Here is a 16,653-nt window from a genome sequence, read left to right as displayed (position 1 = left end):
GGGGTGACAGCCATGCACACCAATTTGATGTAGATTGCGGCGTATGGTCTGAGCACTAACAGGCTGACCTCCTACCTCTTAAATCCCTGCAGCAATGCTGACAGCACTCCTGTAACAAGTCATGTGAAATTTTGGAGGGAAAATGACAAGCAGTACTCAATTTGGACATTTAGGGATGTACGTAGTTTCCATGCGGTGTACTCACTTTTGTTGCCAGGGGTTTAGATATGAATGGCGATATTTTGAGGGGAAAATAAATTAACTCTATTATATAAACTGCACACAGACTACTTTTCATTGTGTCAAAGTGTAATTTAGTCAGTGTTGTCCCCTTAAATATCTGCAGAAATGCAAGGGGTGTACTCACTTTTGTGATACACTGTAACAATTAGAGGTAAGAAGGGGCCTGAAAAATCCAGCTCGACCCAGCCCGTGGGTATTAAAGCCCAACCTGGCCTGAGCTTGATCATTTAACTGGATTTGCAGGCCTGAGCCCGAAAAGAACCAAATTTTTTTTATTTGTGGGCACTAGCCCAAAACCCAACCCCCCGTAATTGTATGTTTTATTTGTGAGGACTCAGGAGAAAGAGGAAATGCAGGGATGTGATGCGTTAGTCAGACCTGGACAGAGCACTGCTTGGAAAAAGGGAGTAGGGACTGGTTGCGTTTTGTGTGATCAAATTTGTGACATGCCTGTGCATAATAATAACAAATTAAAGCCTGTCTTTTGTCACAAATTCTCCCAGTTAAAGAGTGTGAGATGCATATTCAATAAACATTTATATCTTTTATATTTGTATATCTGTTCTATCAGGCAGATAGTTAATTTGACATTTTAATTTTTGAGTTTTCTCAATGTTTAAATAGTCTACATATTTTTATGATCATTACAAATGTATTTACACAATGAAATAACGCTGGAGAAGTTTGTTAAATAAATTTCTCGTATGAGAGCAAAGCGCCACATTCGTTACATTCAGCGAAGCCGATAAAGGTCTCTGTAAAGCATCTTCAACAATCAATTTGAAGCCTTTGCGTACCCCACTCCTACCGGTACATGTTTGCCTTTTCAATTCCCCCATCTTTAGTTTGTTTTTCACGTATTGCTGCTCCATATCGAAAAGGAAATACCAGGATATGGACTCGCGGGGGGCGTCAGGGCAGGAGGGGAAGATTACAAAGAGGGCGGGGCCACAGCGTTCACGTGCGCAGGCATGCACTAGCTCTGCGGCTCCTGTGTGCAATTACTATGCAGCGCCTTCTCTGTTTTAATCAATTTTTTAAATTTATAACGAGTATTCCTTAGTTTAACACCCATACATCATTTTAGTATACATATAAACATTTTTCTTTATTAAAAAAAAAAGTCGACTCGACCCAAACGTTAAAAAATTAAATTTTGGGACCGACCTGGCCCGAGAGTCCGGTTGGGTCAGGTTCAGACTTAATATCTTCCCTCTATTAACAATAAACTGGCGTACACACACTGGAGAAAAGCCTTTTGTCTGCATATGTTGTGGTCAAAGATTCTCCCAGAATATAAATTTAAACAGACACTCAAGAACACACAGCGGAGAGCCTTTCGCCTGAAAACTTTGTGAAAAAGATCTGGTGAAACTTGGTGAAAGCTTTAGGCTGTCTATATGTTTCAAATTTCAAGCTATTTGCTTTTTATTCATTGTCTGCTTTATTTTTATTTCCGATTTCAATTATCATCATTTTGATTCTATTGGTGGTGTGCTTCTATGTATTTTTATTTCCTGTTCCAATAGTCTTTGTTTTAACCTTTTTTTTTTTTTTTTTTTTTTTTTTAATTGTGATTTTTTTACAAATTTTATCTCTGCTCGTGGATCGTCATGTGATGTAAAGCACTTTGACTTGCCTTGTGTTGAATTGTGCTATACAAATAAATTTGCCTTACCTTTAATCTTTATTAGTCTTTTGCATTATATTATTTTCCAATCGGGTTAATGATAAAATTACTTGACTTTTTTATTATTCCTATTTTTGTAAAAATCCCAAGACTTCCACTATTGTGAACCATTTTCATTATCTTCTTTATTAGATACAAAAATCAACTTTAAAGTGTCACCTGGAGACATAGCCAATGTGAATTTCTCTTTGCATTTATTTTGAATTCATTAATTTCGTTTCTATTAACATTGCATTAATTTCATTGTTCTGTTCTATGATGGAAGACGCGCAGCGGAGGCAATACAATAAGTTAAAGACCGAACTTTTAACGTGCAGATTTACGAAGTTCTCAGTCTTTAAAATTGAGTTAGTGATAGTTGCGACTCAAATTCGGATTTGTTTATCATATTTACACAATATTTTTGGTGTCTACTGATGTGAAGTAGTTTTGGTTCCAAACGCCCGACGTTTTACACTGAAGTTTCGGCGCCTGCACGTTTCTACTTCCGGTTCACATGACGCAACGTCCGTGTACCCTCGCCTGACTTCCGGTTCTTTCTTGTTCCCTTCTTCTCAGCAAACACGTTTCTTCAAAGCCTTCCCATCGGGTAAGTACCCAAGTAAGAATGAAATGGACTAAAACGTCCCAATTTAAGGCTTAGTGGAAGTCGTTTGGTGTTATGCGGAAGTTTTGCAGGCTTACATAACTTCGTTTGGTTTAGCTTAGCTTGATAGCTAAGACACGTTAACGTATTTCGATTGCTTTGTATATAGGACCTTGATTCAGGAATCGCACTGGGTGTCCATTAGCACACAAACCAACAAAAAATGGTTGCTGCTGGTTGTAATTTTCTTTTGAAAGAGAGATCAAAGTGGAGCTTTAAACAGTTGCCCGATCAGTCAAAAACGCAATCACAGTTGAATACATTTGGAACAGGTAGAAAACAATACAATTGACAAGTGTGCGCTTTTGCTGAGAAAAAAAATATAAAAACCTATTCAGAGCTGTCTTGTGCCTGCAAAAACTCAACTTCCACTGTAGGTCTAGCAGTTTCGACTTTGGAAGTGCAAACTTGTAGCCATTTTTGTTCTCTCCCAATTAGAGCCCGTCAAAAGTGTTTATTTGATCCCAAATGACTATCATCTTGTCCTGTACAGTGCACTTGTTTGCTAATTTGAAGCCACATTATTCATTGCCAATTAGATTTTTCATAATGGGTGTCATTTTAAAGGAATCCTGAGCAGAATCTGAAGCATGTGAGATTAAATCCAGAAATCTTTCTTTGCATGTTGAACATGACTTTCTTTTATTTTTAAATGTTCAGCGGAAGTACATTTGCTAAGCAGCTAACTTTAAGCTTTACACTCAGTAAAAAATGCACTTGTCTTCTATTTTCCTCATACATGTGGTGTCAGTAATCATTTTTTCACCTTTTTTGTGTGTGCATCATTTGCAAATGCTGTAAACCAGCGAGTTTTCTTGTTTGAAGTGTCACCCTGCCACTGCCAATGTTTTATAGCAAGCTAAAGTGGTTATTACATTGCAATGCTAACATTTTACAATGTTCAATATAGATGTGTCTCCTTTTTTTTGCATGTCTGAACTTTAATTCTACGGTGTGCTAATGACCAATAAACATCTGTGAAAGGAACTGAAGTCTAAGGCTAAGTCTACCCTTGGACATATAATTTTCTCCAGGGTATTTTGTCGACTATTTTTATACCCGTCCACACTTTCGTTGTAGGTGCGTTTAAGGCCCCACCGCTTCTACAAGGTACGCCTGCATTTGCGCAAACTACGCATGCTTAGAAAGGACCAGCCTCATATTTTCCGTCATCGCCGCCCAGTTTACCTCTGAACCGGAAACTCATTACTCGCCGGCGGGAAATTTAGAAATGACTAAACCCTCTAGACCAGGGGTCGGGAACTCCGTTTTGTGATCACAGTTTTTTTCGCGAACACAATTGAACGCATCACGCAGGAGCGAGAGTGAAGGGAGGGCACGCTCGACTTTTCCGAGCAGTCGCAGAGTTGTGATTAGGGCTGCAGCTATCGAATATTTTAGTAATCGAGTAATCGACTGAAAATTCTATCGAGTAATCGGATAAAACAAATATATTTTTAGGTGAAGAGCAATTATAAAAATACATGAGAAAACAAGACATTTCATCTAATCTTGAACCATTTTCAGTCAATCAATGTCTTTTATTTATGATGTATATTGTTGAAAACAGCCAACAATTTCATCTCAGATGTAACTAGAATATAAAAAAAAGACTAATTCACTGCTTTCACTCAAAAAACCTTTAGACCCTATTAAAAAAAAAAAATATATATATATACTAAAATGCCGTTACGCTTGATAACACACATCACTTAAAAGTTAGGATTTTTTTTCCCACGTGTTTCAATTGAATTTCTATTTGTGACAAGCCATTTTTAAGTTCTAGTTAAGTTTTAAGTTAGTCTAAACTGTAAGTCCTGATAGGATTTTGAGTTTTTGCACTGTTCAAAATAAATGTATGATACAGGCTGTATTGGAGCACATTACGGACCAGTGCTACTTGGTGTTTTATCCAGCAATGACTACTGAGCTAAAATTGATAGTTAGCATTATTGACTTTTTATTTTACACCCTCATCACTCCACATCGCTATGTTATGTTAAAGCCTGTATGTAAGACATGTTAGCCACGCATCGACAGTGGTCATAATTAATAGAAGCCTAGCCCTCCGCAGGGCTAGCGTTGCGTGAGCTAGAGACAGTCACGTTAATCTTATTTATTAGCGCTTAGCGCTCTTTATTAGCGCTTAGCGCTCTACTGCTTTAAGATGGCGGCTGTTTACTAACGCTGCCCAGACGCGGCCGAGTCTGTCATTTCGCATCTAGTTCAACGTACATGTGATCTCTGAGCCTCTATCAGACGCTACCTGCTACCAACGTAGCATCGTGCAGGCTAGTATTTAGCAACGTCGGCGTCGTTTGTAGCGGCTGTCGACTGCAGTAAGTTTTTTTTTTTTTTTTTTTGGCGTCTTCCTCTACGCACGTGACATCAGCGCGTTGTCCCGCATTAAAAGTAGTCCGAGCAAAACGTGATGCTTAGAGCTGTCAAAATAAACGATTACTCGAGGTGAATAAAATTACTCGGATCAGTTTTTAAACTCGAGTTACTCGAGTATTTGTTTCAGCTCTAGTTGTGATAAAAAATAAATCTTTACAAAACAACGAAAGCTTGACATCGTTAGTTGGGATGTTACAAACGATGCTCAGTTGCGCTCTCACCACTTGGAAAATAACAAATAGAAACATAATGTGTGGCGCTGCGTATATTTCCTGGAAGCCACTGCCAGGAGTGCTTGTGCATAACAGTGGCGATCCTGGAAGTGGCGACAGTTTTGACAGGTGGAAATATGAAAAAAAACTGATTTGGGGAAGTTGGGGTACCACGCAGGTCACTTTTCGGGGTTTAATTTTCCTCTACGCATTTTTATATACTCATGTTTGGTCGGCATTAAGTTGGGGGGGGGGCAGGGGGGGCAGCCCCGCAGCTGAGCGGGAGACAAGCTTTGTAAGAAAACACTCATCTCTGCGTCATCCACGATGGGACGACCATAAATGGGCACTGAATTGAAGCATATTATTGGGATATAGTTTGAAGGTTAAAGAAAAATGGGGGAAAAAAGAGGAGCAGGAATGCCACATGGTGATCATTCGCCTCCATTGTTTACAATGCCAGCGTAGCGTACTAAACGACGTCACTTCCTTAGTATCCGATAGTTGTACTGACACAGCAGTCGTTATTAAGCAGTGGGTAATATTACCAGTGTTGTTAATCTTACTGAAAAAAAGTAATTCATTATAGTTACAAATTACTTCTCCCCAAAAGTAATTGCATTAGTAACTCAATTACCTGAATGTAAGAGTAATTAGTTACTTGGCAAAGTAATTGGTGATAATTACTTTTTTTTTTTCCCCCCTCAAAAAAAAAAAAAAAAAAAAAAAACATTGGCCACACTATGTGAAGTTTTTGGGAGGTTTTTGGTACAATTGGCCTGAGCCCAATTCTATACCCTAATTTACCCTTTACCCTGAATCAACTGTTAAAAGTTGTTAAAATTGCTCCCATTATTGCATTAGTTTCCTTCTCTCTACTTTCGACATATGAAAGTTTTAAAACTGTTTCATCATTTAAAGATATTCAAGTCAAGATTTTGCCGATTTAGAAGTATTTTAGATAAAAAGTTACTTAGGTTCGCTAGGAAGGTTCTCTACAACAGAGCCGTCCTAAAAAGCCTACTGCTTTAAGATGGTGGCTGTCTACTAACGCATTTAGTGCCATGTCTGTCATTTTGCATCTAGTTATATCTATATACATTACATGTGATATCTACCATGTCTACCATATCTACCATAACATGCGGGCGTAGTTTGTCGGCTATCGGCTACAACATGTATCATTGGAGCTACCTAGCATCGCGTTTGCTCGGCGTCACAACTTTCTTGCCTCCTCCCCGCTCCTGCTCTGCTCTGTCGTCTCGGTGAGTCCGTCTCCCTCAGACTTTTCGACCAATATAGTAACGCATGCCTTTCCGTCCTCAGTAACAGTAACGGCGTTGCCAAGATGAGAAAAGTAATTAATTAGATTACCCACTACTGAAAAAAATAACGCCGTTAGTAACGCCGTTATATTGTTACGCCGTTATTAACAACACTGAATATTACCCACCTACATTATACCTGTAACAACTAATCCGGACAAGTGGTGTACTAATGGGGCCGAAATCCTGTTTAGTTTAACTAATTACACGTTTAAGGCTATTATCCGTTAGCAGTGCAACGGTTTGCGGTTCAAAGCCGAACCGTACGGTTCGCCCTGTACGGTTCAATACGCCTTTATGAACCGCGCCTTTTCGGTTTTGCAATTAATTTATTCCGGACGCTTGTGGAATGAATTGGTCGAGCTCTGTGTGCCTGTGTGTGACGGGAAGCACCGCTGTGGAGAAATTCCCGCCCCGCAAGTAAATATCCGATCGCTGTCAAGCACCTGTGTAATAGAGGCCGAGTAACGCCCTCCCTCACTTACGAGCGAAGTGAAAGTGCAACAAGAAAGAAAACAAAAAGCTATGGCGAGCAGAGAGACCGAATTTTGAGGAAAGACCGGCTTCTTTCAAATCTGCGGTGTGGCAACATTTTGGTTTCCCCGTGGACTACAATGCGGAGGGAGAGAAAAAAATTAAAAAAAACAATTTGCAAGCATTGCTCAGCACTTGTTCCCTAATGGCAACACTTATAACATGACTCCGGCACCTCAGCCGGCATCACCCACAGATATCGCTTTCTCAGAGCAGGGCAACCCCAAAGATGTCACCAGTGAAAGCACATGGTGGACTTCCTTAATTTCTTTGCAACGCTTGACCCGCGTTACATTGTTCCCTCGCGGACATATTTCTCCAACAACGTAATCCCTAGGGGTGCAACGGTTCAGTTAGCCCACGGTTCGGTTTGAACCTCGGTTTTGGGATCTCGGTTTCGGTTTGCGTTTTTTTTTTTTTTTTTTTAACTGCCTTTATTTTGCTTTTGAGAAAATGAAATAAACACTTAAAATGTAAACATTTTCGACTGTTAAAATGCCTCTTGGCTCTTTGGCTAGTGTAGTGACTGACTACTGAAATACACACACCGTGGTAAAAAAGTTACTTGGGAAAGTAACTGGTGTTACCTTTCATGTTTTTCTTTATTTTTTTTATTTTTTTCAAAGAACAAACAAACAAAAACATAGTAACCTTTGCTATGTTTGGAGGTCATTTAATGTTGTGAATCAACCGTTAAAGTTGATAAAATTGCTCCCGTTATTGCATTAGTTCCCTTCTGTCTACTTTCAACATGTGAAAATTTTAAAACTGTTTCATCCTTTAAAGATAGACTCAAGTCAAGATTTTGCCGATTTAGGAGTATTTTAGATAAAAAGTTGCTTAGGTTCGCTAGGAAGGTTCACTACAAAAGAGCCTTTCTGAGAAGTTTACTGCTCTAAAATGGCGGCTGTTTACTAACGCTACCGAGTCTGTCATTTCGCATGTAGTTCTATGTGCATGACATATCTAGGCGTAGATTCTAGGCTGAAATGTTGCCACACCGCAGATTTGAAAGAAGTTGGTGCTTCCTCAAAATTCGGTCTCTCCACTAGAGCCTAGAACTTGAGCCCGAGCCGGCCCGAAATGTCAATCATTTACGTTTGGGTCGGGTAAAGGACTTCTCTCTCGCTATGTTTTTTTTTTTTTTTAAATAAATATATATTTGTATACTAAAACGATGTATGGATGTTAAACTCAAATTGCAGTTCTAAAACGTTTTTTTTTTGCAAAAACAATGTACACATTTGGGCCATTTTTTTCTGTTTTTCTGTGTAGAGTATAGGAGAAGTAAGTTAAAAGTTTGTAAAAAGCATAAAACTCCATAAATAAATGTAAATTAATAAATGTAGCTTGACTTGAACTGACAAAAACTATCACATGAAGTGTGCAACCGTGGGGTGTTCCCCTCCGTTGGGCCGCATTCTAACACAATGTATGTCTAGTGGTTGCATTTACATATGAATGGTTGCTGTCTGTCGGACAACGACTTGCTAATTCAAAAGCACTTGGGTCATTTGGGCCACCTCTGGGTTTTTTAGGAAGAGAGGCCAAATCGGCCATTGCTTGGGAATATTAGGAGTATTTGTCTTGGGGAAGGGCCGAGTCGGCCTTTGCTGGGTTTTCTAGTGTTAAACTAAGGAATAATTGTTATAAAATAAAGAAATTGGATAAAACAGAGAGAAGGCGCTTTGGTACTCCCAATCATGAGCCGAATCACAGCCAGTGCATTTTATGCGCACATGAACGCCGTGGCCCCGCCCTCCTTTTAATCTTCCCCTCGCGCGCTAGCGCTCTCCGCGAGTCTGCAACCCTGCATCCTGGTATTTTCTTTTCGAGTTTCGATATAGAGCACCAAGAGGTGAAAAGAAAACTAACGACGGGGGGATTGCAAAGGCAAGAATCCACAAGTGGGGTGTGGAAAGGATTTAAATTGATAGCCTGCCTACAAATAAAACGTAAAATTACGTTTTTTTTTTTCGGGCTTGGGTATACAAATAAAAAATAAAATTTCGGGTTTATTCGGGCTCGGGCCTGCAAGTTAAGTTAATTGCGCGGGCCGGGTTGGGCTGGATTTTTTAGGCCCAAATTAGGATCTACTCTACACTCCTCCGCTCGCCACAGCTTTTTCATTTCGCTCGTAAGCGAGAGAGGGCGTTACTCAGCGTCTATTACACAGGTGCTTGACAGCGATCGGACATTTACTTGCGGCGGGAATTTCTCCACAGTTGTGCTTCACATTGCACAGTCTCACAGAGCTCAACCAATTCATTCCACAAGCGTTCGGAATAAAGTCATTTCAAAACCGAAAAGGCGCGGTTCATCAAGGCGTATTGAACCATACAGGGCGAACCGTACGGTTCGGTTTTGAACCGCAAACCGTTGCACCCTTAGCACTCATCCGCAGCAAAACTGTTCGTAGCTTTGTAGCGATTTGTAGTTTCGGAATTGCTGATGACTGTAGTAACTTACACTAAATACAGCATGATGTCCATTTCGCGTAGTGGTGGAAGCTAGTCGACATCTTTATTCCATTTGTGTTCGGCTTGCTCGTAAGGGTCAACATTGTTCACATCCTTAAAATTGTTCACATATCTGTCCTTCGCCGTGGTAGCAAGTTTGTCTCTGTATCGAACTGGCAAGTTTTCCTTACTTTTTTTTCATCTCTGGCACTCGTAGTTGAATTGTATTTGCCATTAAGTTTAAATGTCCCGTGATGCAGACGTGCTTCTAAAATGGCTGCGTTGTCGCAAATCTCGCATGATCCCATGCTGCTGTGACGTAAACGCTCGAGCCTAATAGGCCTACTACTGAGTCAAGGTCGAGTGTGGCGTTTTCGTACGCTTGTAATCTTACTTTAGATTAGAACATGGGACACTGCGAGACCCTTTCGTGGCGTTGCTCCACAACAACAGCAACAATGGTCCTTTATTATTACTGCTATACATTCTCACAACCACACACACTCCGGCGTGCGCACAATTGCACTTTATGGAGAAATTGCGATGAGAGCTTTGCTGTGGGAGATAAAGACCCGCTCAGTTGATTTTGAGGCGTTTTGAGTCACTTCCTCTTGCTATCAGGTCATTTCCTTTTTATATTTTGACGTACATGTCCGTCAATGGCATCAGCTTCCGTATGTGTCAATGCAATTTAAGTACATTGGCATCAAGAGAATTGAGAATTAATTGATTGATTAATTGAGATTAATTGACTGATTAATTGAGAATTGATGGCTCGGACGGACATGGAGGAAGTCGGCGTGATGTCACGATGGCGTCACCTCGCTTAGCAACGTGTCGCCATTTTGTGAAGGGGGTACGCACAGCTTAACATTCCATAGACAGACGTCTGAAATTCTTTTTTCCTAAAAACGTCTTAAACGTGGCTTACTATTATCACGAGTCACTGCCGACAGACGGGAGGAGGCGATGCAATTTAAAATTAGCGTTTATTGGCGTACAAAGCTGCCGATACAAAGTCGCAGCTGATAGCTGGATAAACAAAGGAATGACCTGCAGTGGAGTTCGGAAACATCTACAACTACCTCATAAAGTCACCCAGTAAGTTGACCTTTATCATTTACGTGGAATATGTACTGGTGGAACTGAGAAAATTGGTAGTATATACGAAGTGATTATTTCTGCCGTTACCGGAAATTCGCGTCCAAGCTTTATTTAGCCGTCAACACGTCACGGCAAAAAAAACAATTCCCACTAGGCCAATAATATACCGATTGACTAATCAGAGCAGTTCACGGCAAAAGAAAAAAAACGCTTTGCGAGTTGCCAGTTAAGGTAAAAATAACCACTGCCTAGTCTATTGAATCGTAGCAGCTAATTGGGGCAAAATATAATCGATTAAACTCACCAGTAATAAAATGTCGGCTGCAAACGTAAATGTGCTTGGATTTAGGTTCCCACAGGCGAAAATAGTCCACGGAAGTCTTCTTTTACTGTTCCTCGATTACATTTGTTACTCCTTTTTTTCTCACGTGGAAGAAAAAAGAACTTCAAATGCGGCTCCGAACTCTTCCTTGTGTGACAACTCGCAACACAGCAACTTTTAGCCATTCCGACGGAAAAAAGATAGCAAATAAGACGAAAGTTCAATGCGTTTCTATTATAAGTGACTAGTCTTATACCCCATTGTCAATATGGCGACGCTTTGTTGTGGCTGGTGACGTCATTAAATGCCCGGATGTCCGTCTACCTCTATTGGTGTCAATTTCATGGACGTACTTGGACGTGAATGGCTGGCAATGGCATAAACCTACTTGGGTGCCAGTTGAATGTCAGTGGGCTGCAATGGTGCCGCAAGTGTATTGCCAATAGGGCTGCAGCTATCGAATATTTTAAGAATCGAATATTCTACTGAAAATTCCATCGATTAATCAGATAAAAATTATTTTTTTAGTTAAATAGCAATGATAAATACACATGACAAAAAAGAAATTTCACCTAATATTGAACCATTTTTAGACAATGTCTTAATTTTGATGTACAGTGTATCACAAAAGTGAGTACACCCAGGGCTGGCCCAGCCTATACGCAGACTTTGCTGCTGCTTAGGGCCCCTGACCACTAGGGGGCCCCCAATCTGGCAATTGTTTAATTTTTTAATTATTCTATTTTGTTTACTACAGTTTGCTTTATTTGACTTTTGTGAGTTTTGATACTTGATTACAAGCTTAAAAAAATAAATGTTCTTCCTTAACTTCTTTCTTCCCTGTTTTAGAGAAAGGTTTGGTTTTATCTACTGTAAGTACTGACAATCATTTGGGGTGAGAAGTTTGAAGTATGCAGTGCAACAAAATCTGATTAATATACAAAACATGGACGTATGGGTTGGATTGCACGTATGGGTTTCACAGTACACTGATGAAATGGTGGGCCAAAAATATGGGCCCCTTTGCATTATTTTGCTTAGGGCCCCCAAATGGCCTGGGCCGGCCCTGAGTACACCCCTCGCATTTCTGCAGATATGTAAGTATATCTTTTCATGGGACAACACTGACAAAATGGCACTTTGACGCAGTGAAAAGTAGTCTGTGTGCAGTTTATATAATAGAGTTCATTTATTTTCCCCTCAAAATAAATCAAAATATAGCCATTGATATCTAAACCCCTGGCAACAAAAGTGAGTACACCCCTTTGAAAAAACGTACATCCCTATATGTCCAAATTGAGTACTGCTTGTCATTTTCCCTCCAAAATGTCATGTGACTCGTTACAGGAGTGCTTTCAGTATTACTGCAGAGATTGAAGAGGCGGGGGGTCAGCCTGTTAATGCTCAGACCATACATCAAATTGGTGTGCATGGCTGTCACCCCAGGAGGAAGCCTCTTCTGAAGACCGTCCACAAAAAAGCCCGCAAACAGTTTGCTGAAGACATGCCAAAGCACATGGATTACTAGAACCATGTCCTATGGTCTGATGAGACGGGCGGGCTTTCTTGTGTACCATCTTCAGAAGAGGCTTCCTCCTGGGGTGACAGCCATACACACCAATTCGATGTAGAGTGCGGCGTATGGTCTGAGCACTTAACGGGCTGACCCCCCCACCTCTTCAATCACTGCAGCAATACTGACAGCACTCCTGTAACGAGTCACACGACATTTTGGAGGGATAATGACAAGCAGTACTCAATTTGGACATTTAGGGATATATATTTTTTCAAAGGGGTGTACACACTTTTGTGATACACTGTAGATTGTTAAAAACAGCCAACAATTGCATTTATACTTGCAATCATTTTCTGGGAGAAATTGAGCATTATCTGACAGAATTGCAGTGATGCCAGCAATGTAATAAAGTTGAGGAATTTTCCCATCAATTAACATAAAAATCACGGCAAAAGCCTGGCTTCAGCAAATCACGTGATTTTTTTTTTCCGTCTTCCCACCCAGTGTGCCGGAGACATGACTGAAGAAGATCTTCACCCTGAGAAACACGATCCACTCCACTTTAAACAGGAGGAGTCAGAGATGTTGTGTATTAAACAGGAAGTGGGGCCAGACACCCCCTGCATTAAAAAAGAGGAACAGGAAGAAGAAATCTTTCCAGTGACCGTCAGTGTGAAGAGCGAAGAAGATGAAGGTCCCAGCGAAGGGAGTGGAGCAGCAAAACCTTCGAGCGACAGCTCCTTTCAGCACCTCACAACAAAAGAAGAGGGACAATCGCAACCTGATAGTCTCTTAGCTCCGCTCTCGGACAGCGACGACATAACGTCACACTCTTCTGACTTTAACACTGATGAGGAGGATGTTGACTCTGACCAAAATGCTTGGAAATCCTTAAAAAAGTCATCATTGAAAAGAGAAACACAAGAATGTGCAGGTGGGAAACCGTTTGGCTGCACACTGTGCGACAAAGGATTTTCTCGGAAGACTGATTTAGAAAGGCATAAGCGTACACACACTGGAGAAAAGCCTTTTGTCTGCACACATTGTGGTAAAAGATTCGCCGAGAAGAAAAATTTAAACAGACATGCAAGAATACATACTGGAGAGAAGCCTTTTGCCTGCTCACTTTGCGATAAAAGATTTACTCAGAAGATTAATAAAGAAAGGCATATGTTTACACACACTGGAGAGAAGCCTTTCGCTTGCACACTTTGCAATAAGAGAGTTTCTTGGAAAAATGATTTAAAAACGCATATGCGGACACACACTGGAGAGAAACCTTTTGTCTGCACGTGTTGTGGTAAAAGATTCACAGATAAGAAGCATTTAAACAAACACGCAACTACACACAGTGGAGAGAAGCCTTTCGCCTGTTCCATGTGTGAAAAAAGATTTTATTTTCAGTCTGACTTGACAATACACACGCGGAAACACACTGGAGAGAAACCTTTTGCCTGCACACTCTGCGACAAAAGATTTTCTCAGAAGTCTGATTTAAAAATGCATATGCGTAGACACACTGGAGAGAAGCCTTTTGTCTGCACGTGTTGTGGTAAAAGATTCACTGATAAGAAAATTTTAAGCAAACACTCAAGCACACACAGTGGTGGAGAAAAGCCTTTCGCCTGTTCCATGTGTGAGAAAAGATTTTATTTTCAGTCTGAGTTGACAATACACACGCGGAAACACACTGGAGAGAAACCTTTTGCCTGCACACTATGCGACAAAAGATTTTCTCAGAATTCTGATTTAAAAACGCATATGCGTAGACACACTGGAGAAAAGCCCTTTATTTGCACGTGTTGTGGTAAAAGATTCACCAGTAAGACAAATTTAAACGATCACACAAAAATCCACACTGGAGAGAAGCCTTTTGCATGCACGCTTTGCGACAAAGGATTTTCTCGGAAGACCCATTTAGTAATACATAAGCGTTCACACACTGGCGAAAAACCTTTTGTCTGCACATGTTGTGGTAAAAGATTCACTCAGAAGAAAAATTTAAACGGACACGCAAGAACCCACACTGGAGAAAAGCCTTTCTTTTGCTCAATTTGTGGTAAAAGATTCACAGAGAAGGGGAATTTAAACAAACACGCAAGCATGCATAGTGGAAAGAAGCCTTTCGCCTGCTCCTTTTGTGAGAAAACATTTTACTCTCAGTCTCAGTTGACAACACACACGCGTACACACACTGGAGAAAAGACTTTGTCGTAAAAGATTCTATCTGAAGAGAACTTGAAGCAGACGTGCAAGAACACACATTGGAGAAAAGCTTTTTGTCTGCACGCGTTGTGGGAAAAGAGTCATTGAGAAGGCAAATTTAAACCAACACACAAAAACCACACTGGAGCGCAGCATTTTTCATGCACGCTTTGTGACAAAAGATTTTATCGGAAGACTCATTTACAGTGTATCACAAAAGTGAGTACACCCCTCGTATTTCTGCAGATATTTAAGTATATCTTTTCATCGGACAACACTGACAAAATGACACTTTGACCCATTGAAAAGTAGTCTGTGTGCAGTTTATATAATAGTTAATTTATTTTCCCCTCAAAATTTGAAAAGTAGTCTGTGTGCAGTTTATATAATAGTTAATTTATTTTCCCCTCAAAATAACTCAAAATATAGCCATTCATATCTAAACCCCTGGCAACGAGAGTGAGTACACCACATGGGAACTACATACATGCCTAAATGTCCAAATTGTGTACTGATTGTCATTTTCCCTCCGAAATTTCACGTGACTCGTTACAGGAGTGCTTTCAGCATTGCTGCAGAGATTGAAGAGGTGGTGGTGGTGGGGGGGGGGGTAATTCCCACCACCATGCTTGACTGTAAGTATGACACACTTATCTTTGTACTCCTCACCTGGTCGCCGCCACACATGCTTGAGACTATCGGAACCAAACAAATGAATCTTCGTCTCATCAGACCATAGGACATGGTTCCAGTAATCCATGTGCTTTATTGGCATGTCTTCAGCAAACTGTTTGCGGGCTTTCTTGTGTACTGTCTTCAGAAGAGGCTTCCTCCTGGGGTGACAGCCATGCAAACCAATTTGATGTATGGTCTGAGCACTAACAGTCTGACCCCCCACCTCTTCAATCTCTGCAGCAATACTGAAAGCACTCCTGTAACGAGTCACATGACATTTTGGAGGGGAAATGACAAGCAGTACTCAATTTGGACATTTAGGGATGTACGTAGTTTCCATGCGGTGTACTCACTTTTGTTGCCAGGGGTTTAGATATGAATGGCGATATTTTGAGGGGAAAATAAATTAACTCTATTATATAAGCTGCACACAAACTACTTTTCATTGTGTCAAAGTGTAATTTAGTCAGTGTTGTCCCCTTAAATATCTGCAGAAATGCAAGGGGTGTACTCACTTTTGTGATCCACTGTAACAATTAGAGGTAAGAAGGGGCCTGAAAAATCCAGCTCGACCCGGCCCGTGGCTATTAAAGCCCAACCCGGCCTGAGCTTGATTATTTAACTGGATTTGCAGGCCTGAGCCCGAAAAAAACCTAAATTTTATTTTTATTTGTGGGCACAAGCCCAAAACCCAACCTCCTGAAATTTTATGTTTTATTTGTGAGGACTCAGGAGAAAGAGGAAATGCAGGGATGTGATGCGTTAGTCAGACCTGGACAGAGCACTGCTTGGTAAAAGGGAGTCGGGACTGGTTGTGTTTTGTGTGATCAAATTTGTGAAGATGCCTGTGCATAATAACAACAAATTAAAGCCTGTCTTTTGTCACAAATTCTCCCAGTTAAACAAGAGTGTGAGATGCATATTCAATAAACATTTATATCTTTTATATTTGTATATCTGTTCTATCAGGCAGATAGTTAATTTGACATTTTAATTTTTGAGTTTTCTCAATGTTTATATAGTCTACATATTTTTATGATCATTACAAATGTATTTACACAATGAAGTAACGCTGGAGAAGTTTGTTAAATAAATTTCTCGTATGAGAGCAAATCGCCACATTCGTTTACATTCAGCAAAGCCGATAAAGGTCTCTGTATAGCATCTTCAACAATCAGTTTGAAGCCTTTGCGTACCCCACTCCTACCGGTACATGTTTGCCTTTTCAATTCCCCCATCTTTAGTTTGTTTTTCACGTATTGCTGCTCCATATCGAAAAGGAAATACCAGGATATGGACTTGCGGAGGGCGTCAGGGCAGGAGGG

The 16,653-nt window shown here is 40.5% G+C and overlaps 1 protein-coding gene across 1 annotated transcript; it reads left to right on the top strand.

Moving 5' to 3' along the window:
• The first annotated feature begins 2,412 nt into the window (after positions 1 to 2,412).
• LOC130915382 (gastrula zinc finger protein XlCGF57.1-like) lies at positions 2,413 to 15,560 on the top strand. Its single transcript, XM_057835399.1, has 2 exons — positions 2,413 to 2,522; positions 12,953 to 15,560. Exon 2 carries the CDS (start codon positions 12,965 to 12,967, stop codon positions 14,663 to 14,665), a length of 1,701 nt encoding a protein of 566 aa, XP_057691382.1. The 5' UTR covers positions 2,413 to 2,522; positions 12,953 to 12,964; the 3' UTR covers positions 14,666 to 15,560.
• Positions 15,561 to 16,653: the final 1,093 nt, after the last annotated feature.

Source organism: Corythoichthys intestinalis, chromosome 1, assembly GCF_030265065.1.
Source record: "Corythoichthys intestinalis isolate RoL2023-P3 chromosome 1, ASM3026506v1, whole genome shotgun sequence".
In the NCBI taxonomy this organism is placed as follows: domain Eukaryota; kingdom Metazoa; phylum Chordata; class Actinopteri; order Syngnathiformes; family Syngnathidae; genus Corythoichthys; species Corythoichthys intestinalis.
This window is presented reverse-complemented; position numbering and strand designations above follow the sequence as displayed.